Source organism: Monodelphis domestica, chromosome 2 (genome assembly GCF_027887165.1).
Source record: "Monodelphis domestica isolate mMonDom1 chromosome 2, mMonDom1.pri, whole genome shotgun sequence".
NCBI lineage: Eukaryota > Metazoa > Chordata > Mammalia > Didelphimorphia > Didelphidae > Monodelphis > Monodelphis domestica.
Window position 1 is genome coordinate 64,558,343 of NC_077228.1, and position 23,827 is coordinate 64,582,169.

The window sequence follows — 23,827 nt, forward strand, 5'->3', positions numbered from 1 at the left end:
TGTTTCAACACTCAGTTTAAGTATGAAATAAATATCATTGAATAATATTTTAAATTCATTTTCTTTCTTTTTTTTTTCCAAAAAAAAACATAAATTTTAGTTGCAAATCCTAGACAATTAAAAGATAACTCATTAGTTCTTATTTCTCAGTAACGTCTCTTTGAAAATGTTTGAGATTTAGGTCACATATACTAGGCAACAGAATTTAGCATCTTCACAGACCAACTAACTATGTTTGGGTAGTTTAGGCACATTTCATAGCACTTAGCCTTTATTTTAGGCTTGCATGGCAAAACAGTTTAACATTTCACTCTTGAACAATCTGATTTATTTTTTAAATCACTTTAGAAAGTATGTCTCAGTTTTAGTTTTTTGTTGTTTTTTGTGTTTTTTTTTTTCAAAAAAGAAACAAACATTGAAAGTATCAAAATTTTACTAGCTCTACAGGTCACCTTATTAGGTTATAAATTAATTTATCTTGATAGTAAATGGTCATCTATGTGCTTTGTTCAATTCATCTGCTGTGTACAGAACATTATGGTAAGTGCTGGAGAGATGTAAAGTTTAGATAAGGCACAACCCCTGCCCCTATAGATGAGGAATAAGATAAACTTAGAGATAATTATAATACCAATAAGATGATAAATTTATTAGGGTGATGCAAACAAATGTTATATGAGATCTGAAGAAGGAATGGAATTGTTGACTGCAGAAGATGGGAGAGATTAACTAAGTAATGCTTAATGGAAGAGGTGGTTTTTAGATTGGACTTTAAAGAATGAGTAAGAAGATGAAACCCATAAGAACATCAATCAGAAGAACATGAGCACAATGGAGGCAACAAGTATGAATAACTATTAGAAGAAGTTTGTCACTGAGGAGAGAATGAGGTAGTGGAGGAATGGGGCAGAGGGTCAAAAGAAAGGATGTGAAAGAATTGGTTGAGAAGGAGAGATTAAACATTTAAGAGAAGGAATGTGAAAAAAGGAAGAAAGGAAACAAGAATTTATTAAGTGTGCCAGGCACTGTGCTAAGCACTAAGAATACAAAAACAAGTGAAAAAAGACCATTGTAGCCTTCAAGGTGCTTATGTTCTGATGGGGAAAGACAACACACAAAAGAGAACTAAAAAACAGAGTGTATGGATGGAGAGGTGAAATTACTTGGCTAAGTAATACGATTTTGAAATCTAGAAATCAGGGGTAGAGACCCTAGAGAATGAAGACTTGCCAGTCTAGACCAGAACATGAAAGCCTCAAGAGCTATTTTGGGGCAGAGCATCAAGATAGCTTAGTGGATTGAGAGGTAAGCCCCAGAGACAAGATCCTGGGTTCACATCTGGCCTCAGACACTTCTTAGCTGTGTGACCCTGAGCAAGCCACTTAACCCCCATTGCCTATTCCATATCACTCTTCTGCCTTGGAACCAATACAGAAGGTAAGAGTTTTGTTTTGTTTCAAGTATTTTAGGGTGCTAGCTTGTGAAAAATCCATGTGACAAGTTGGGAGTAAAGCTGGGATCCTTAACGTTGTGGTTCACAGACCCCCTTCTTTCCCCAAATCCCTGAAAGGCCCATGAACTTGTATAGGAAAAAAGTTAAATCTTTGTTTTCACTGACCTTTAACTGAAATTTAGCATATCTTCCAGTTGTAAGAATTATTGTGAGAAAGGCCCATAAGCTTTTCTAGATTTCAAAGGAGTCTGTGTCACAAAAAAAAGGTTAAGAAACCCCTGCTAGATATTATTTCAAAGAGACACAGTATTGGCAGAGAATGACCTTAGAGTTATAGATGAAGGAATTTAATTTTTGTAGCATTGGCATTTAAGACTAGATTCTTTCCTCAACTAGTCCCTTTCCTAAGGGCTAAGGAAAATAATACAAAGTGAACTAAATGGAATTTAGATTGAGTTACTGCTTGGAAGAGTAGTTGTGTTATGTGAATGGTATAGACATAAGTCTTTTTTTATAAATCTGTTTATTTGATCTCTTCTGCCTAGGGTTGTTCCTTTCTTTATTAAATACTCTGAGAATAAGGATTTATTGAGAGGCAGCATAGAGTTGAGGAAAGAGGGCTAGCCTTGTTCAAATTTGTCTCTCAGAAGAGGGATCTGTAACCTTAGGCATGTCAGCTAATGTCTTAGTCATCCATGCAACTTGATCTGTCTGGCCTCCCCCACTGGGGAAAAAAAGAAATAATTTCATCTTTTTTATATATTATGAGTCAAATGGTAAATAAGAACAGAATAAAGGCTACAAAACAGCAATTTTTGTCTCCTCTTTTTTAAAGATCAGTTTCCTAGAGTTTAACAATTATAAATGATAATTGTTCTATATAGTCTTACTATTTTTAATCCAGTAATTAGTGAACTTTGTCAGCAGATGCTTTTTACTAGAATAGGAAATCATCTAGTAAGTAAGCTTATATTTAATGATTATTCTATTTTTTTTTTTTTGCAGTTATTCATTCAGTTTTGGATATCTGTTCTGTTATTTCTGGTATGGACCAAGCTTTTCATGCCAATACTTGGAAGTTTATAATTAAGTATGTATTTTGTTCTTTGTATGTTTTATATTCCATGTTTTTACTTATCTACAAGTAGTATTCGTTTAATTATTTAAGAAAAGTTTTTTAATGTCTTTAGGTGTCTTCCTCATCAACCATTTGTTGTCATTCTTTTTTCTCTCCCTTATCTGTACTAATTTTCTCTTGTCAACTAACATGATCAAATCTTTTATATAGTTAAAAAAGCCTTCCCTTGATCCTTACATCTCTTAGGTGAGTGTCCTCTGTTCCCTTTCACTGCTATACCCCTAAAAGAATAGCCTATATTTTCTTCCTCAAGAGTTTGGATTTTTGGTCATCTTGGATTCTTCTCCCTCCTCCATGTCTAGTCAGTCCCGAAATCTTACTTAAAATCCACTTCCTCAGGATCACTTGTTTCTATTACCACTTCTTCACTGCCATTGCCATTTTTCTAATGTAGGTACTTGTCATCTCTTACCTAAACTATAGATCTCTTTTTTTCTCCCATCCATCTTTCACACAATTGTCCATGTAACTTTCCCAAAACGTAGGCCTATTTAAGAAACATCAGTGCCTTCCTATTGCCCATTCAATGACATACAGTCTCCATAGCCTGGCACTTGAGGCAAATTTCCAGCTGCTTCCAACTTGTCTGTTTTTAGTTCATACTACTCCTTTTCACTAACTCCGTGTTCCAGCCAAAGTGTCTTACCTGCTAGTCCCCAAACTCAGCATTCTAATGCCTATGTACAATTCATCTCTAGGCTCTGGACTCTATTTCCAGTCTAATCTTTTTCTTCCTTCTAGGCTTGGCTCAATGAGCCTTTATGACCTTGGCTGAAAGTGTTCTTTCTCTCACTTATCCATACACATATTCCTAAAATATTTTGTCTAGATCTCTCGCATTTGCCTTCAGTTTGCTTTATTTACCCATGTCTATGCCATGTCTACTGGACTACTACTTATCCATGTTCAAGTTATAGGCTCCTTATAAACTTAAAACTCCTTAAGGGTAAATACTATGTCCTTTTTCAACTTTATATCCTTAGTAGCTCATACTTAATAATACTTACTAAATATCTGTTGAATTTAGTTAAATTTATATATAATGATTTCTGGTTCTATCTTTTTATGGGATTGATCCTGTCTTGGATAGAACTGAATTCTTTTTATTTTCTCTCTCTCTCTCTCCCTTTTAATTTTGAGAGTAATGGCTTCTCCCCTTCTACAACAGTGAAATAACATTCCTCTCTTGTTCCTATGACAAATTCCAGTGCCATTGGGGGGGGAAATTACAGAAATAGGTAAAACTTTGAGATTAGAATATAATAAAAAATTGTCATATAATTTTAAGAGTAAAACTAATAATTTTAAAATAATTTTAAAAGTTAGCATTTAGTCACTTCAATAATATTTAGATATCACCTGTTTTGTAAAGAAATAAAGAATTGGTGAAACTTTCAAATATTAGTTGTCATTCTATGATTTTCCCCTTTAAATACAGAAATCAGAGCTTATTGTATTCTTTTAAAATTGTAATAATTAGATTACAAATCTACTAGAGAAGCAAATAATTAATGAATATTTACTAAAGTACTAGACATTGTATGTTCACTTGAATTCAACAATTTAACACTTATTCAGTGCCTTCTCTGTGTAATATGCTATACTATATCCTGAATATACCAAGACAAAAATGAAATAGTCCTTGCCCTCATAGAGGTTGTATTTTATTCATATAGTATGTGCACAAGTAAGTATAATACAAGGTAAATTAAGGAGAGAATACTTACTACTGGGGTGTATGTGGGAAAGTCTTGGAAAAGCTCATGTAAGAGGTGGCACTAACCCTAGTATTCTGAGGTATAAGAACGAGGAGAAAGTATATTCCAGACTTGGAGAATAACCCATACAAATGTATGATGTTAGGAAATAAAATGCGAAATTGGAGGGACAACTACCAGTCCAGTCTGACCAAAATGAAGTTTGAATAGTTCATGAAAGGGAATAGCAAGAAAAAAAGGCTTGTAGCCTCAGCCCAAACAATATACCAACTAAGAGAGGAAAAAGCTGAAATGTAGGTAGGAGATGGATTACCTGGAATCAAAAGTCCAGATATATTTGTTTTTAGATCACGAGAATAACATGGTCCAGCTTGTGCCATTTGTGCCAGCTTATACTGTGAGGGATTTGGATTGCAGCACTTTCTGTGTTCATTTGCCCTGGAAATTCTCCTTTGAAACAGCAGAAGGAAAACAATTTAGCCAAGCCTTGGGAAAATAAGAGATTTAAGGTTCTTGGGTAGTTTCATATGCCTGTGTGCTTTGTGTGGGTGAGCATAGGCACCTTTGTGCTGACTCATTCCCATGACCATAATTCCAATTCTAGATCTTTAAAAAGACATGTTTTTTTTTACAACTGAAAGCAAAGTGAGGTTTTATTTGTATTAATCATCAGCTGAATTTTTTTCTCCTCTTAGGCAGAGCCTTAAACACCAGTCTGTGATTAAGAGTCAGTTGAAGCACAAAGATATACTCAGTGCTTTATGTGAAGACATTCTCTTCTCCTTCCATTCTTGTTTACAATTAGCTGAACAGATGACACAGTCTGGAACACAGGTAAAATTTGTTCTGATAAAATATGCTTGATTTAAACAAGAAAAACCAACTTTTTCTTTGACATTAACTGAACCACATTTTCATTGTGACAGTCATTTGAAATTTGAGTTTTCTTCAACTGTATGATTGATTATGTAAGTATTTCCATGTGAAAAAGCATCCAGAAATCCAATTTGGAATGCACACTTTGTTATGTTGCAGCCTTTGGAATAGACATTCTCTTTCCCCATATTTTTGGGCAGTGGATGTGGACTCCCAGTGCTAGGCCTCTGTTGGAGAATCCAGTGAATCAAGGGCCAAAAGGACTAAGTAGATAAAAGATACAGGGTGGTTTAGGAAGGAATTGTGAAGAGATGGCAGAAATGGCAGAGGATAGACCTAGAAAAAGTACTATTGGGAATAAGGGGAAAGAATAAGGCCTAAAAGCAGGTGTAATTACAAAAAGGCGAGTTTTACTCTTTCTAGTGTTTTCCCTATGTCACCTGTGTTGTTGGTGATTGGGAAATCTTCACTGACTAAGTGCAATTTGAGGGTTTTGAGAAGGAACAATGATAGTTCTTTGGCAACAAGGTTGGGCTTTTCTTGCTACCACTCACTAATGCTTGGCATTGGTTATGGCTTATGGTTATGGCAAACGACATATGGTTTCTATCTGGATTTTGGAAAGAGTGGGTGAGGTGGGGCAGAACAGGGTTTTTTGTCACTTGGCCTCTTGTTACCACCTGTTTAATTTGCCATCATAGACCATTCTCCAGACTACACTAAAACAAAATAAAAAGAAAGAAATTCCAGGGAAGATTTCTAGGCAGTCTGTGGCCCTGGAATAATAAGAGAAGAAGAGCAGAGAAATTCTCTTACAGCATTGTAAAAGGAAAAATTCCTAGGGCCACTTGACAAGATTGTCTGTGTGCAAGTCTGCTTTGTATATAAGCCTCTGTCTGCATAGAGATGTCGTTTTTATGCTAGAAGAGATCTTAACCATAATCTAATTAATCTCTTTGAATTTATAGAAGAGGAAACAAAGTGCTAATGGAGTTTCCTATTTATTGAAATCCTGCAAGGAGTGGCATAACAGGATTGAATTCTTGTTTTCTGTCTCCCAGGCCAGGCTCTTTCTACACTATATATGAAAATTTAACTTCTTCATTATGCTACTTTGTTTTAAATTTATGCATCTATTCAGTGCTGTTAAAAATGACACCGTTACCCCTAAATTGGGCTTCACATTTTCCATATAGAGTACTAAAGATGAACTTGCCCTACCTCTTAGTGTTCACTATTGTAAGGGTTAAAATTAAGGGTTTGACTAAAATATATGATTCAAAGTATTGCTCAAAGTTGAAGTGACCTTTGAAAAAGTGAAAGTAGAGAAATACAAAAGGGTAGAGAAGACCAACTCAACCAGGACTTGTTGACCTTCAACCAGAATTAAACTCTCCAGAAGACTGGAAGGGAAAGCCAGCTATCAACTCACCCAAGTTCCCTCCAAGAGGCAGGTCAAGACTATGACTCGAGCTGAAGGTGACTCCTGAGGCCAACTTTCTTCTTGAGCTGACTTCCTTCTTGAAGTCCAACTCCTTCTTGGAGTCGACTTCTCTAGCCCCAGAAATTCAGGGTCTTTTATAGTAGCTCCTTGTCCATTCCCCCTTTCACAAGGACCAATCACAGTTTCCAAATTGTCTAGCATTGCCCAGGGGGCAGTGTCTGTGGGATTCACACCTCTCATCCTCTTGTAAAAATGGAGATTTTGAACCCCAGACTTCAATCCCCAGAAGTCCTTGGTATTTCCTAGAATTCCCTATAATCTCACCTGAGTCTCCACCTGGGCGAGATCACAATTAGTATTTAAACTGGCTGTAACACCTACCTCAGCCTTTTCCTCTACTCAGCCATTGCAAGATGTAGTGAGTAAGCTGTGAATGGGCTAATCAGCCCTAGGCACGTGGCTTATTATTTTGTATCCTTGATTTCTAATAATTTTTAATAAACCTCATAAAATATAATATTTCTATTACTAGAGACTAAATTAATTTTTACGCTCTAAAGGTGTCAACTCTTTATCAAAGGCCTCTGAAGGTCAGTTTCTCATCAAAAGGTTCACAGTTTCCTGATTGAATTTCTAAGGGTGTGAATTCTCTAAGTAATTTGCTAGTTCCTCTACCTACTTCAAGCTTTTGTTGATTCAGTCAAAAGGTGTGTTAAAGGGGGCAGCTGGGTAGCTCAGTGGATTGAGAGCCAGGTCTAGAGATGGGAGGTCCTAGGTTCAAATCTGGCCTCAGACACTTCCCAGCTGTGTGACCATGGGCAAATCACTTGACCCTCATTGCCTAGCCCTTACCACTTGTCTGCTTTGGAGCCAATACCCAGTATTGACTCCAAGACAGAAGGTGAGGGTTTACAGAAGAAAAAAGAAAAAAAAAGGTGTGTTAACTCAAAATAGGCAAAGGGAATAAAGGATTCCCTTTCACAAGTGTCAATTCAGAATAAGCAAAGGAAACTTTTCGCAATCTCCCTTATGATTCTTTGGAAGACTAGTCCTCCCCAATGAATGATTTTACATAATCAGAAACTACAATAGTTAGAGATAAGAGGGAAATGAAAGAAAAAGAGAGAGCAAATTAATGTTTGCTAGGTGCATTGACAATAAGCCAATTAGGGGGCAATTCCCTTTGACATAAGAGTTTACATTCAGAATAAATATGTTCAACACACACACACACACACACACACACACACACACACACACACACACACACACAGAGTTCAATCAATCATTTTCCATGGCTCATTCTGGGTCTTCTGATGCTGTGGAGCATCAGGCTCCATGTGATGCTTCAGGCATCTTCATGGCATCTTCAAACAATGCATCTTCTAGTTTCAAAGAGTTATCGAGCTCTTTCCTGAATGTTTCTCAAAAGAATTTTTAGTTTTGTGACAATTATACATTCCCCCTTGAGGAGGGTGTTGACAAGCACTTGGATCAACTTAGGATACATAAATTTTCATTTAGAAAACAGCTTTATGTAAAACTTTTGTAGCAGGAACTTCGGTTTTCTTCTCTACTTTTAATTCTCCATTCTTTTAATATATATAAAAAATCATTCAGAAGCTACTATACTTCATGTGAAATGCTCCCTCTTGTGGGCAATTTAGGGGTATCATACCTCTTAAGAAAACTTTTCCACCTTCCGTATAAGACTATAACCCATCATGAGGTAATCAAACCCTTTGGGTTTGCTCCCTCCTTTGGTATGAAACTGTAACAGCTCTAAAAGGCATGTCTTTTATATGTCCCATCCATTTTAATGTGGTGGCAAGGACTACAATAGTGAAAAATCACTTCAGAGCTTTCATTCATTGTATTTTATAAATGTTGGGGTGGGTAATATTATAGGCACTTCACTTCAGAAGGTCCTTAAGTCAGCTTCAAGAAGGAGTTGGACTTCAAGAAGGAAGTCAAAAAGGTTGGCTCAAGGAAGAAAGTTAGCCTCAGGAGTCACCTTCAGCTTGAGTCATCATCTCTACTCAGCAATAATACTTCGAATTGGCAACCACCATTATTATTTATAATCTTCATATATTTTAATCAGACCATTAAAACTTAATTCTTACACTATGAAGCTTTGTTTAGAGGTCAGAGAATGATTTTTTAATACTTCAGACCTTGAGAAATTGATTACAACTTTGCTAAGCATGTCATGGTACCATGAAGAACATTCCATTTTTTCTCCAAAATAAAGCTTTAAACTTGGTTTCAAAAATGAGTTATGGCTTCCCAATCCACAAATGGTCAAGGGACATGAATTGCCATTTTCACATTAAGAAATCAAAACTTATCAATAAGCACATGAAAAAGTGTTCTAAATATCTTCTGATTGGAGAAATGCAAATTAAAACAAAGTTGAGATACCACCTCATACCTAGCAGACTGGCCAATATAGTAATAAAGGAAAATAATAAATTTTGGAGGGGGGGTATTGTAAAAATTATTTTAGTCTCTAGTAATAGAAATATTATATTTTAAGGTTTATTAAGGATTATTAGAAATCAAGGAATAAAGAAGATATGAAATATAAACCACGTGCCCATGGCTGATTAACCAATTCAGAATCCCAGTGCTTAGCTTGCTTACTTACTATATCTTGCAATGGAAGAGCAGAGTATAGAAGAGGCCAAGGTAGGCATTACTGCCAGTTTAAATACTAATTGTGATCTCGTCCAGGTGGAGACTCAAGTGAGATTATAGGGAATTCTAGGAAATACCAAGGACTTCTGGGGATTGAAGTCTAGGGTTCAAATCTCCATTTTACATTTACTCCCCCTGAGGCCTAAGGAAGACTAGTTTCTCCAATGGGTCTTATAAATATACCAACTTTGAAATTACAATAATTTGAGGATAAGAGGAAAAGAGAACCCCTTTGGCATAAAAATGTACATTCAAAACAAATGCATTCAAACCCCACATAGTTCAAATCACCACATCCCAAAGTTCACTCTGGATCTTCTGTGCAGTGTGTTGTCGGTGGAGGCGTCTTCATGGTGTCTTCTCCAAACAGTTTACTTTCTGGATTTGGAGAGGTAGCATGTTTCTTAACCTAAAATTACTCTCAAAAGGAATTTAAACTTTGTAATTTAAAATAATAATAATTTATACATTCCCCACCTGAAGAGGGTGATTGAAAAACACAGGGATCACTCAGGGATGCATGGCTGAGTTATGAGGTATATGAATCAATTGGAAGAGAAAGAAAAATATAAAAAATCCAAATAGAAAAAGATAATTTCTGGATGAAATATAGACTATCAAAGTCTTGTGTGTAAAAAATTCTAAGTAAAGGAAAAATAAATCTATAATAGGGCCTTGAATCAGGGCCTAATTAAGATGATATAAGCAATTTACACATTTACCTAGTCAGTAGCCAGGACTACAGAAAGTTGCCACTTTATGAAAGACAGAAAAGGGACTAGATTATAGGAGCCAGGTAGGAGCCATGTTTGAGATAATTGTCTATTAAGTATTTTCACAAAGAGTGTGTATACAAGGAAGGCCTACATCAACGTATGTCAAGCGTTGCAACCTCGAGTCTCACACTAGGTTCAAGTCCTTTTGTCATGGCTCAAAATTTTCATCAACCCCTTTGGGATTCTTGGTCTCTGACCTTGTGCTTTATTGGCACTGTGCAATGGCTCTTTTTGTATTCTCTTGTCCTGGAATCAGACAGAATCATTAAGCAAAGTCCAATAATTTTTATCAATAAATGGCATCATTTTTTTATAGTCTCAAGCTTTTGGGGGCATACATTGACATTATGGCAAATATATTTTAAACTTATATTACTGCAAAATTTTAAAAAAGTTAAAGAAAATCTTAATACTGGTGACATGTGCTTCAAATATAAAAAGGAGAGAAAAAATAAAACAAATAGTATATTGCACATGCAAGCCAAATATAATAATAAAAGAGTTTTTAAATTCAAAAATATAGCTTATAATCATTGGCACACTGTGTCAGCTAAGAAAATATAGAATACAAGACTTTCTCACCAAAAATGAGATCCATTTCCTCTTCATATCTGGCATGATTCACTGTGAATGCAAGCAAATGAATTTCACAAGGTAACAGTAGTACCACATGTAATGCACATTCAAAAGGTATCAATATCCCCCAAATTCACAATAACCCAGTTAAACACAATAGCAAACAAACCCACTATCATATTTCACATAAGTTGCTGTATGGCATTTTAAAAGCCAATGAACTAATGGATATTTGTCACAATTTTTACAGACGTAGCAAATCTTTCAACCTTGGCAAATACATTTTTAAACAAAGCAAAACTTATTTGGATCTAGAACATCATCAAGAAATCTAGATAGCATTAAAAAATACAACAGAGGAGTCTAGGAAAAAAACCTCAAACCTCTGTACTGTTGATGTTAGGTAAAGTGAGCTGAAGAGTTATAAATGAGAGATGCTCCTCTTTTGGGAGTCATCCAGGGGTACCATGCCCTGGGATTAACTTCCCAGCTCCTTTGTTATGAGACTGTGATGTCCCATCCATTCACATTTTTACAAATGTGGGAGGTGGGGATTATAATTGTATTTCACTTCAGCTACCTAAATGGACCTTACCTCTTCTTAGAGGCAGGCAAAATGATCAGAGTTGAGGGGGAAAAAATCTAAAATCATGTCTAAAGAACCCTTAAAATAAATTTGAGATATTTAGCTCATTAAATTTTCCAAAGGTTGTTATACAATTGTAACTAGTTTGATGAAGTCCATCTATCCTCTATGTGACAATTTACAAAGTCAAAAATAGAAAAGGCTGTTTATATATATTTAATATATGGGCTTATTCAATAATATTTGTTCAGTATAGCTTTAGGGGGAAAGCAACAGAATATAGCAGTAGTTAAAACCCAGTACATTAAAATGATTCAGTGTAACAGAATAGTATTGAATACATTAATATATGAACTGAAAACCAACAAAATTAAATCTTAAAACAATCAGTAAATTCAATAAAATACAGAGATTTTTATAAAACATTGAAGTCTGAAAAGTCTTAAAAATATAACCTCCAGTCTCTTTAAAGTTCATTGGTGGTTTTTTTTGTTTGTTTGTTTGTTTGTTTTTTATTTGTTGAGATGCTTATTGTCATGGAATTGGTTCCAAGGCTGAAGATTGGTAAGGGGTAGGCAATGGAGATCAAGTGACCTGCCCAGGGTCACACAGCTAGGAAGTGTCTGGGGTCAGATCTGAACCCAAGACCCAGTCTCTAGGCCTGGCTCTCAGTCCACTGAGCCACCCAGCTATCTTTCCATAGTGAGGGTGGGTTTTTGGAATCTCAAATTGGGTGGGCCCAATTGGCATAGAGTTGCAGGGAAATGAATTTCTCCCTAAATCTCAGGTGAGATAAATAAAAGAATCAGTGCACTCATGAAAAAACATCCTTTGAAATAGGCAATGCATTGCTCTCCCATAGAATATGCCATACTTGTAACTTCCTGTTTGGAAAAGTCTCTTCCTTCTCCTTGTTCCCCCCACCTCTTGAGGTCCCCTGCCACATGGAGGCTAATAACACCCCGGTTTTTAACCAGTTGGTTTGTGATTCCTGAAGACACAGGAGCAGCTACTAGCAGCCTGGGGCTGGGCCTGGGGCGATGAGCGATCTGGGTCAGAGGCCAGAGTTGCTGGGGCTGGGGCTGAGGCTGGGACTGGGCCAGGTGAGCGAGATGGCTGGAGGCCAGGAGCGGGCCAGGACCAGGTGAGTGATCTGGGTCAAGCAGGGCTGTAGCGGATGAATGGAGGCAGGAACAGGCAGCAGGAGTGAGCTGAATCAAGAGGCTTTGCTAAAAAGCCTTGGAGAAATGTGACTTAAAAAAAATTATCTAGGCTAACTTTAAAAAAAAAAATTGAGAGTTTTTCTCTCGTCTCTTCGTGGTTGCCAAATGTAAAAATTATTTTAGTCTCTAGTAATAGAATTTTTTGAGGTTTATTAAGGATTATTAGAAGTCAAGGAATAAAGAAGATACAAAATATGAACCACGTGCCCATTACTGAGTAGCCAATTCAGATTCCCAATGCTTAGCTTAACTTACTACATCTTGCAATGGAAGAGCAAAGCATAGAAGAGGCTGAGGTAGGCGTTACTGCCAGTTTAATTAATTGTGATCTCGTCCAGGTGGAGACTCAGGTGAGATTATAGGGAATTCTGGGAAATACCAAGGACTTTGGGGATTGAAGTCTAGCGTTCAAATCTCCATTTTACAGTAGGGCAAAATTGGGACACTAATGCATTTCTGGTGGATTTGTGAATTGATCCAGCCATTCTGGAGGGCAATTTGGAATTATGCATAAAGAGCTTTAAAAGATTCCCTGCTCTTTGATCCAGTCATACCACTGCTGGGTTTGTACCCCAAAGAAATAATAGGGAAAAACATGTACAAAAATATTCATAGCTGTGCTCTTTGTGATAGCAAAAAACTGGTAAATGAAAGGATGTCCCTTGATTGGGGAATGGCTGAACAAATTATTTTATCTATTGTGCTGAAAGGAATAATAAACTGGAGGAATTCCATGTGAACTGGAACAACCTCCAGGAATTGATGCAGAGTGAGAGGAGCAGAACCAGAAGAACATTGTACACAGAAACTGATACACTGTGGCACAATTGAGTGTAATCGATTTTCTACTAGCAGGAATGCATTGACCCAGGACAATTCTGAGGGACTTTTGAGAAAGAACACTATCCACCTCCAGAGAAAGAACTGTGGGAGTAGAAACTCAGAAGAAAAAGACATGATCGATCACATAGTTTGATAGGGATATAATTAGGGTCTTGGCTTTAAAAGATCACTTTATTGCAAATAAGAATAATATTGAAATAGATGTTGAACAATGATACATATAAAACCCAGTGGAATTGCTTGTCAGTGCCAGGAGTGGGAAGGGTTGGGGGGGGGGGGGGAATCATGAATCATGCAACCATTAAAAACTCTAAATAAATAAATAAAATAAGCATATTTAAAACAGTCACCAAAAAAGGGCATATGGCATTGAATTTAATTTCTTTTCTACTTTGACTCCCTATTTTATTATCACATTCCTTGTAGTTTCAGAGCTACTAGTGATATTCTTTTTCTTCCTAAAAGTTTGGGAAATTTAATTATGAAACATCTTTAGCATATTTTATTGCTTCTTTAGTGAAATTGAGATTTAGGACTATGTATGACAAATGAGCAGATTAGACTCAATGATCTCTGAGGTTCTCTCTAGTTTTATGATCTTATTACTTAGTATGATTAACAATAACTTATGATACATTAAAATATTGACTAAGCATAACTCAACTAATTGTAGCCTTCAGCTAACCAAATTTTTTTGGATGAAAGGGAAGAGAAAATGAAAATAATTAAGTTGATGTCAAGAACTTATTTTAAAAAGCATATTCCCTTACATGTCTTAGGTTCAATAAAATTGGTATCAAAATGCTGAGTCATAAGACTGTCATTTATCAAAAAAAAAAGATTAAATTATATTTACCATTTTGTAGGTGGAACAAGAAAATAAACAAGTGCCTTTAAAAGACCTTTGGTGCAAAAACTGAGATAAAGAGTTGTGGTGCCAGAAAGTTGAGTTAACTAGAAAAATCCCATTTCTTGACTATTTTTTTTCTAATCCATTTCTTTGAATTTATAGAAGAGGAAACTAGGGCTAATTAAGTTTGGTATATATTGAGATGCTTTTATTGCTAGGAAAGAAATAGAACAGAATCAATAAATGAAAATTAAGTTTTGTTCCTTTCAGAAAAAAATTAGAGAAACTGGTATATGTTTATTTGATATTGAAAGTTATTGATTTGTAGTGTGTTAAGCATTTGTTGGTGCTTTTGTTTGTCATAGATGTTAGATAATCAATGACTACCTCAAACTCTTGTTCTTATTTTTAGCTTCAGCCCCAGAAAGCACAAAAACTACCTAAAGCTATTGAAATCTCTTTAACTGTTAAGTTAATCAAGAATCTTAAATGTGCTTAGTTGTTAGTGATTGATTCATTTTATAAATTAAAAGGCCATTTAATTTTTTAAAAGCCATTTGCATTTGATTTTCAGGTATTGCCTTTACAAATAATTTTTTAAATGCATATATTTCTTCATGTTACTTGGACAAATCTAGTGGAAAATTGCTTTTCTTTGGAATATTTTAAACTCTCAGTGTCTTCACTAAAAATTGAACTTAATTTTAAAAATATTCTCTTTATAAGTACTTTTCTTATTATTTTTTTCTTGTTTTAATTTTTAACAGGATAGTGCTGACAGCAAATTATTCCATAAAAGAGTCAAATTATGTCGTTTCTTTACCAATTCTCTTTTACACTACACTAAGGTAAGACTTGTTTTTGCTTCTAAGTGATGCCGTTTGCATTCATTTCTATCCTTAAAAAATTTTTTTCTTTAAATTAGTTTTACTAGCAATGTGATAACTAGTAGAGAAAAATGGATAAAGCACTGAATTTTGACTTTTTTTTTAATGGAAGCAAGTCTTTATTAAGTAACTTTTAATATCAGAAAAATAAAACTCTTATAATTCTCTTTACCACAAATATATAATATCAATTCTTTGGCCATCTTCAGTTAAAGGCCCTTTATCATAAAATATATGATTTTTAAACTTTACTCAAATTGAATTTATAATCCCTATGACCTCCCTACATATACATAACAAAAAAGTGTAGTAAAATTAGCAAATACTATACTATATTGATGGTTTTATCATTCTTAGTTTGTAGTTTATAGAAATGGTATACCCACCTAATATATGTCGATTCCTTGGCTTATTAGTTGCAGTGTATGATGCAATAATGCATGCTTGGTGAACTTGGTGAACATGGCGTTAAAAAAGGTGACCCTGGAGAGAGAAATTTGCTTCTGGCATTATGGTGATGTAGAAGAATAGGGTTTGGGGGAAGAAGCAATATAAGACATTTGTAATTGTGATAGATTGTGTAGTAATAATCATAAATTACAGAGGAAACTCAGAAGGAAAAATGAGATTTGGAATCATCAAGAAAAGCTTGAAGGATGGTAAAATTTGAATTGAATAGATTTAGGGTAGATGAGGGCATTCTAGGCAAGGGGAATAATCTAAGTGACATTTTGGAGGTAATTAATGACCATGGCACAGGACTTTGGGACATTAAACAGTGCAGAGAAAGTGTGCTGGGGAGTAGTAGAAAATTAGAAAGTTAGATAGGTAATGTATGCTGCAGCTAGATGGCTCTGCGGATAGAATTCCTTGCCTGGAGTCAGGAATACTCACCCACCTAAGTTCAAATCTGGCCTCATACACTTACCAACTGTGTGACCTTGGGCAAGTCATTTAACCCTATTGTCTCAGTTTTGTCATATGTAAAATGAGCTGGAGAAAGAAATGATAAACCACTCCAGTATCTTTGCCTAGAAAATCCAGAATGGTTATACTCCAAAGAGATACTAAGGAAAAAGACTTGTACAAGAATATTCATAGCCACGCTATGGTTTCTGGCTGCTGTATTGCAGGGTGGATGGGATGGGGAGAACCACTCAGACACCATTTTGTTCATCTAGTTGTGAGGTATTAAGAGATCCCAGTTTAGGGTAGTAGCAGTGGAAATGAAGGGGTAGGAGACATCATAGTAGAAGTGATCATTAAAACCATGAAGAAAGATGAGATCTCTAATAGAAAAGTGGATTTTTTTATGTATGTGGAGAGGGGGGAGAGAGAGAGATTTGTATACGTGTGTATACAAACACCAACATACACACGTATATACATATCGGTACTTTTACAATATAGATGTACATTGCCACTTCTCTATCTTAAAGATCTCATCTAACATTTATTCTCAACTTTTCACTTGCATTAATCTCTGCCACAAACCTACCCCTATACCCATATCTAATCAGTTGCCAAGTTTTTGGCATCCTACCTCCTTAATATCTCTTCCTCTGTAAATAGATTGTATATATATAGTTAGATATGGAAACATACATGTGTGTATTGTTTTTAATGTATTTTTTTAAAGAGAGAGATATTGAGAGGGTGGGGTCCACAAAATATATATGTCTCTCTGTCTGGCTATTCATCCATCTGCCTCTAGAGAAAAATAGCAACCAGTGATGGAACCCTTGGGAATCCTCTCATTTAGAAAGCAGGCAAGAGAAAGAGGAACCATAAAGAGAAGTGTTATTTTGTGCAGGAGATTAATGCTCTTTCTTCATCTTGATCATTATCTGTCTTGGTTTACTTTTCCTATTATTTTTTCTTTATAAAGAAAGAATAGCTATTTGAATTAGTGCAAATATACTTTCTATAGGCTTTATTGAAGTTGGAAAAAACACTTGCCAGAGAGTCACACAATGTTTTCCTATTTGACATTTTGGGCAAGCCACATTGTCTTGGGCTCTCTTGCCTCATCAATTGTTGTACTTCTAGGGTCCCTGCATTTTGTTATTATCTTGGTTTCAGCCAGTGGGACTTTTGGGAGAGAAGATAATTTAAGATCACAAGCTATTTCCATAAATTCCAATATACTACAGTCCCTCATGTCCCTACTTTCCTAGAAGTTTAGAAATTGGGGGGAAAAAAAGAATGACAATTGCAACAACTAAAAAGTTGCCCATGAGTTTGTTTATTCTGTTTTTTTTATCTTTTTTCCTAGTTGAATATGAATCTTTTACATTATATTCAAATGGGAAAACTATTCTTTATTTTGTGTCTCATTAAGAATTCTTTTTAGTCTTTTTTTTTCCTCTGGCTCCGTTGTTTTTTTCTCATGCAAGAAATCTAGGTCTGAATTTTACTTTGCATTTTGATTTTAATGCATATGTTACTATCATTCATATGTATTAAATATATAAATATTGAAAATGAGCTTTTTTTAATTTTAGGAATTTCTTCCTTTTCTCTCTGATTCCTGCTGTACACTACATCAGCTTTATCTTCAGATACACAGGTAAGGGAGAGAAAATCACATGATAATTAAAAAACCAGATATTCCATTTAAATAGTGGACCTCATTTTCCTCATTTGTAAAATGAAGGGTGTTGGATTTTGTGACCAATAAAGTGCTTTTCATCTTCAAATCTATGATTACATGATCCCCAAAATTATTTAATTATTGTTTGACTTCAAAGCCATTATGCATCATTTAAAATTAACCCATTGTAGTGATTTTTTCTTGCCATCTTTTCAGTAAATTTTATTTGCATAACATAATGGGATTTGTATGTTTCTCATGGTTTCTCTGTTGGATTTTACTAAATCTATGGCATTGAGTTCAGGAATGTTATATATTATCATATAAACATTATTTGCAGTTTGTGTTACAAGCTAGTAGTTTGTATTTGTCTTTTTCTTATATGAGGTTGTCAAGTGTTATATTAGCCCTACTTTGTAGAAGGAGAAATTAGATTATAGGGATGTAAAGTTATTTGCCTAAGAATTTATCATTAGTAAGTAACATCTGATGAGTAGAGTACTGAATTTTGATAGTCTGTTCACTTGATAACCAAAATAACTAACTCATGAAAAAATGAGTCAATTAATTGAAAAAAAATTCAAATAAATTGTTTTTGTTGGGTAACAAGAGCCCGGATTAGTTAAGCGATATAACCTGAAATTAAAAGTTGACAACTTTATTGATCTCAATTGTGTCTTTGCTGCTATTGTTATACAATAGACTAACTTTTCTTCAGTACTATCAGGGTTATCACAATTAAAATAGCTTTTCTAAAAAAGGAAATTAAGTTAAATTCTGATTTCACATAGATTTCATATGAAATTTAATTTGTAACTCTAGTCATCAGAAGCAGAAGATTCCACTTCTATTGTAGTAGAGTAAATTTAGTATCTTTTTCTTTATCCTTCCTCCAGCTTACCCTTTATTCCAACATTTCATCTCATTTTCTATCCCTATTGTTTTCCCCTGTGATTTCTTCTTATATCTCTAGAGTGTTAGTTCAGGACTGCATTTTCCAAATAAGTCTTTCAAAAAGTGTGTTGTTTGATTCTCAATTTGACCCCTGAGAAAGAAAAAGTTTCCATAAATGTTTAGAATCCCTCCTCTCATATTATTTCTTCTCATATATCTCATCACTTGTCCCTGAACTAGTCAAACAGTATTGTTGGATGAATTCACTTTCTCTTTAGATCTCAATCTGCTATCCCTGGTTCTAGGAGCAACATTTTTTTTTCTCTAAATAAATCCAATTGCATTCTTATTCAGTGCAAGTTCTCTCTTCCTAACTTCCCAGTTTCTATCAAGGACAATAGCATTCTTCCAGACACCCCAAGTGTGTAACTTAATCCTCAACTTTTTACTCACATTTATCTCCCTCACTCAAATTAGTTGCTAAGAATTCCCCTCCTGACATCTCTCATCTGCTCATCTCTTTCTATTTCTCTTAATTGGTTTCCATGCATTTGTTCCTTTTCCTCTTCTTTTTATACTCCATATAGCTGCCTCCTTAATAATGCTAGCTCATTATCCATGCCATGCCTTCTAACTGTGGCTATTTCACAAAGTTCTTTCTTTTGTTTTTGTTTTACTTTTAACCAAGTCTTTATTTCCTTGTGAAGGTAATTTTGCTCTGTAGAGGAGTGATATTTAAAAAAATATGATTTAAGCAAATTTGAATATTCAACAAAGAATAGGTGCTTAATATTATTTTGTAATTACACAATGTTTTTTACACATGAAATTCAAAGTTCTCAAATTTTAAGTCAAAAAGACAATGCAATCTCTATTTATCAATGATATAATTTTTCTTTTACAACTCATACAGATCTGAACTTTTCTCATACCTGCCCATTCATAAATTGCCCATAAATGTCACAATTTAAGTTGATGTAGTTTGTTCACCTGTATAACAAAGAAATTATCTTTTTAAAGCTTTTAATTAAACAATCACCTTCAAAGTAATCTGGCAAAATTGTTCAGTTCTGTATATTATACTGTTAACTAATATGCTATCATTTCTACCCATAAGAGATACTTAATAGCCATATTAAGCATCATGCCTGTCACCTAAACTTTTGGGGCCTTTGTTTTCTTATATATAAAATGAAGGAATTAGACTAGGTTCTCTTCTAGCTCTAAATGCTATAGTACTTTCTCTTAAATCAACCCCAATAACTTTTTCTGACAAATTTATATTGAAAAAAATTTGATTATTCAATATATAGTACCATGTTTTGTCCTATGAATAAAAAATTATTTTAAAAATGGATAGTAATCTCATATTGAAATATAAGGAATTCCCCTTGAAAACAGAAAATCCTGGGAAATAATTTCTATTCTTAAACAATTTGACTACAGTCTTTCCTATAACAAAACAAATCTGTTCTGGAATGTGTATTATACACACACACACACACTCTCTTTTTTTTTATCCAGAAGACTGAAAATATTGTTTTATTATATACTTAAGTAACAACCACTATTCCCACCACCAAAAAAATTTAAACAAATACATAAAAAAATTATGTGCAAAACCACAAACTCCACATTGTTTGTTTGTTTTAAACTATGTAAATTATAGATTTGTGCTAATATCCTCTGCTTTTGCATTCCCTAAGATTTGTTTTACTTTGATGCCTTTTTCTCTTGATTTTGTAGCTATTTTTTATGTAATCATAGCATGTATTATTCCCTTTTAATCTCTTCACATATTTCCTTTATTTTCTTTATGTTTTCAGTATTTGTCATTGCTAATACCATAATACAATTCATTACATTCAGGTATCACAATATATTCAGTCATTTCTCCCAATCATCATATTTGTATTATTCCCAGTTATTTTGTCATTACCAAAAAAGCTTCAATAATTTCATAGAAATACATACACAACTTTTTATACTCTGTCAATAATGCCCTTAGGGCCAAATCTTAATTCCTAGGTTAATTAGCATAAACAGCTTTACAGCTCTTAATGTATATTTCCATATTGTTTTCTAAAAAACAATTCACAGCTGACCTAGTAATATAATCTTAGGCCTCTGTGTACATTCTCCATGTTCCTTTTAGCAACTGATTTGATAAACTTAACCACCCTGGTTCTCAGTTAACATACATTATCAGAGCCATATTTAACTAAATTGGTCCTTAAGCAGCAGACACAATCTATTGCCAGGACTATACTCTTTCCAAAACCAAGGCTTTCTAGCTTGGTCATACCCAGTGAAATTTTTGTTCCAATTCCAAAACCCTTCAGGAGTGCAGGATTACCTCCATAGTATGATGAGTGTTAAAGTAAGACTTTTGTAGAATATTTATGCTCTCCAAATTATTGCTGTCTCACCAAAAACTGTTTTTGGATTTGTGTATGCTCAAGCTTACACCTACTGCTAGTTTCATATAGGTGGGGAGTAGGGTTCTGTAGATATCTATCATATTTAACTTATCTAAGGTTCTATTCATCTCCTTAACTTCTTTCTTATTTTTTTTTTGTTAGATTTATCTACTTCTGAGGGAAAATGAAAGTTTCTTGCTATTGTTATTTTATTATCTATTTCCATCTTAATCTCATTTAGTTTTTCCTTTAGAAATCTGAATGTTATTCTCTTGGTACATTGATAAATTTGATAATATTTCATTATCTATAGTACCCCCAAAATAATCCAGTTAACCTCCTCACTCTTCTGATTATACACATTTTAGCTCCAACTCTATCAGAGATCCTGCTCCTCAGTAGAGGCACAATATATTCTGCTCCAGCCCCTTATCTTCGCTCTATGTGTCTCTCATTTTCAGAGTGTTTCTTATAAACAACACATTGACAGGTCCTGGTTTTTGCTCTTTTCTGCTAACCCTTTTTTTAAGGGTGAATCCATTCCATTTACACAGTGTCATAGCTACTAACTATGCATTTCCATCTACTCTGTTCCTCCTCATTCTTTGTCCCCCTCTTCATTTCTTTCCATTGTTTCCTGCTCAAATGTCCAATTTCCTTTGACTGATCCTTCTCCAATTCACACCCCTTTCCCAAAATTCTCCCTTATCCTTTCCTCTTGCCTGCTTAATTCCAAAAGCCGGAGTCTTTGGGTAGTAAGCTGGTAACCTTATCTCTCTCTTTATTTCTCTTTGCTAAATAAATACTTATAAATTTAGTATACAGCCTCCAAGATTATTTTTTATTTATTACAATGTTTACTGTGTTTTTTGGTCTAGACTGAAAACTTCAATGGTATGGGGAACTCCCCATAAGGCAACTCCCTTGACAAGTACAGATAAGTAAATTATATTGTTAGGGAGTTGCCTAGAGAACTGAGAGCAACTGGCTGAAGCTACCACAACCAGAATTAATTGGAGGCAGGTTCTAAGCCCAGGACTTTCTGATTCTGACAGTAACTCTTTATTCTTCTCTATTCTTCCTCTGGATAAACTTCTTAAATAATTTTAGTCATTAGGATTTTCTATATTGGTTTAATCTATTCAAATATCAGTTGGTATAGAATTTGCTGCTATGTAGACATCACTAACAAACTTTTTTTCCCTTTGTAGTAAGTTTCCTCCAAGTCTGTATGCTACAGTGATTCCCAAGGCACAAGAGAAAGAAATATTAGGTGTATTTCTAGTGGCTCTGGATCCACTCATCAGTCAGCTTTTATCATTCAGCCCTTTTGTGGAAGCAGTATTGGGAGACAAATTAGGTAGGTTTCAAAGTAGAATCAATTTGAGGTGTTTTCCTAAAGCATTATTGTGATTGTCATTTCTCTATGAAAAACTTAGAGTTTTGCATATTGTCTGCTAAATAAAATATAAAACTCCTATGCACCATTTACCATTCAATTACTTCTATAATTTGACTCCTATCTACTTTTCCAGCCTTTTAACATAAATCTGTTCCCCTCTATCCTTTTTAAAAGGGAAGTTCTGAAAATCCATATCAGTCCCAGGGCTCAGCCCCACCTTTTGGGCGTGTGTGCATACTCTGGAAGGACACCAGAGGCTTTGTAGGCCTTGTAGGACACCAGAGGCCTGGTGTTCCAGAAGATGCTTGCCTTTTCTTCCTTGTGACTCCTGGTTCTGGAAGACTGAGGTCAAGTCCAACCAGAGAGATCCAAAAGGACTGACATCACTGGGGATTTTAAGAGGGGGGTTTGAAGGAGAGCTCTCTCTAGTCTTGTCTAGTGAGATAGCGCTCACTCAGTATTTGCCTGGGAAACGGTTTGAGACCATTTTGACTTTCCTCATGCAACCATTCTTGACTAGCAAATGGAGATACGAGCGGCAAACTCAGATTAGCTAGACGCGGGTATGATGTTAGGAGCTTTTCTTTCTGTCTAACTCCAAATTTATTATCTAATAAATAATTGTAAATTACTATATACAATCTCCAGAGAATTTTAATCTTAACAATTCGATTCAAACTGGGCAATTCCCAGTCCCTTGATCTCATTCTGCATTCTCTGATTCCCTGACTGGAATGATATTCTTCTCTTAATCCCTTCTCCCCTACCCCTACCTCTTCATTGTCCTCTTGTTGAAGGAGGAAGATATTTCTTCTTTTATGAAAATTTTCTTTAAGCTTCTTTCTCCAGATGATAATGATCTTTCTTTCTCAATGTCCATTATTGCTCATTTCTTATCTTACTTATTTGTGTATATCTTTCCCTACTTATTAGATTATAAACTCTTTGAAAGTAGACCTTTGTCTATCATCAGTGCCTAGTACAGTATCTGCATACATAATAGCCATCTAGTAACTATTTCTTGGATTATATAGAATACATAGTCCTAATCATTATATCTTTTTATGCCCAAAGTGATATTTTGTATAGGTAAATACGTCACTTCCCATTTCTGTGACTTCTGATTCTTTTTCCTCCTACATTTGGATTTGTAATTGATTTAATTTTTAAAATATATACACACATTTAAAAGCATCTCTTAATTACCATAATTTAATCTTAACTAAAATAATGTGCTTTGTATGTTTGCACATATGTAATTATATGATTCTTTCATTTGTTTGTCACCTTTAAGACATATCTTCTGAGCTTCAGCTTCCACAGTGTCTCCTTTTGATCAACATAATGGACAAACTACCTTCTCAGCCTGAAAATGTACAGAGTCTTTGGTGTCAGAGAAACCAATATTCTGAACATAAATCCAGGTAACAAGAACATTTTTTAAATAT

General features: G+C 34.7%; 1 protein-coding gene across 2 annotated transcripts in view; it reads left to right on the plus strand.

Moving 5' to 3' along the window:
- FIRRM (FIGNL1 interacting regulator of recombination and mitosis) overlaps window positions 1-23,827 on the plus strand; it is a 73,941-nt gene that overhangs the window by 11,234 nt on the left and 38,880 nt on the right. For both annotated transcript variants that reach the window (XM_056815508.1, XM_016429941.2), the window contains 6 exons: window positions 2,459-2,543; window positions 5,005-5,143; window positions 14,951-15,031; window positions 17,575-17,639; window positions 22,189-22,337; window positions 23,674-23,803. In XM_056815508.1, coding sequence (XP_056671486.1) covers window positions 2,459-2,543; window positions 5,005-5,143; window positions 14,951-15,031; window positions 17,575-17,639; window positions 22,189-22,337; window positions 23,674-23,803 — 649 coding nt within the window. The remainder of the gene's footprint in view (window positions 1-2,458; window positions 2,544-5,004; window positions 5,144-14,950; window positions 15,032-17,574; window positions 17,640-22,188; window positions 22,338-23,673; window positions 23,804-23,827) is intronic.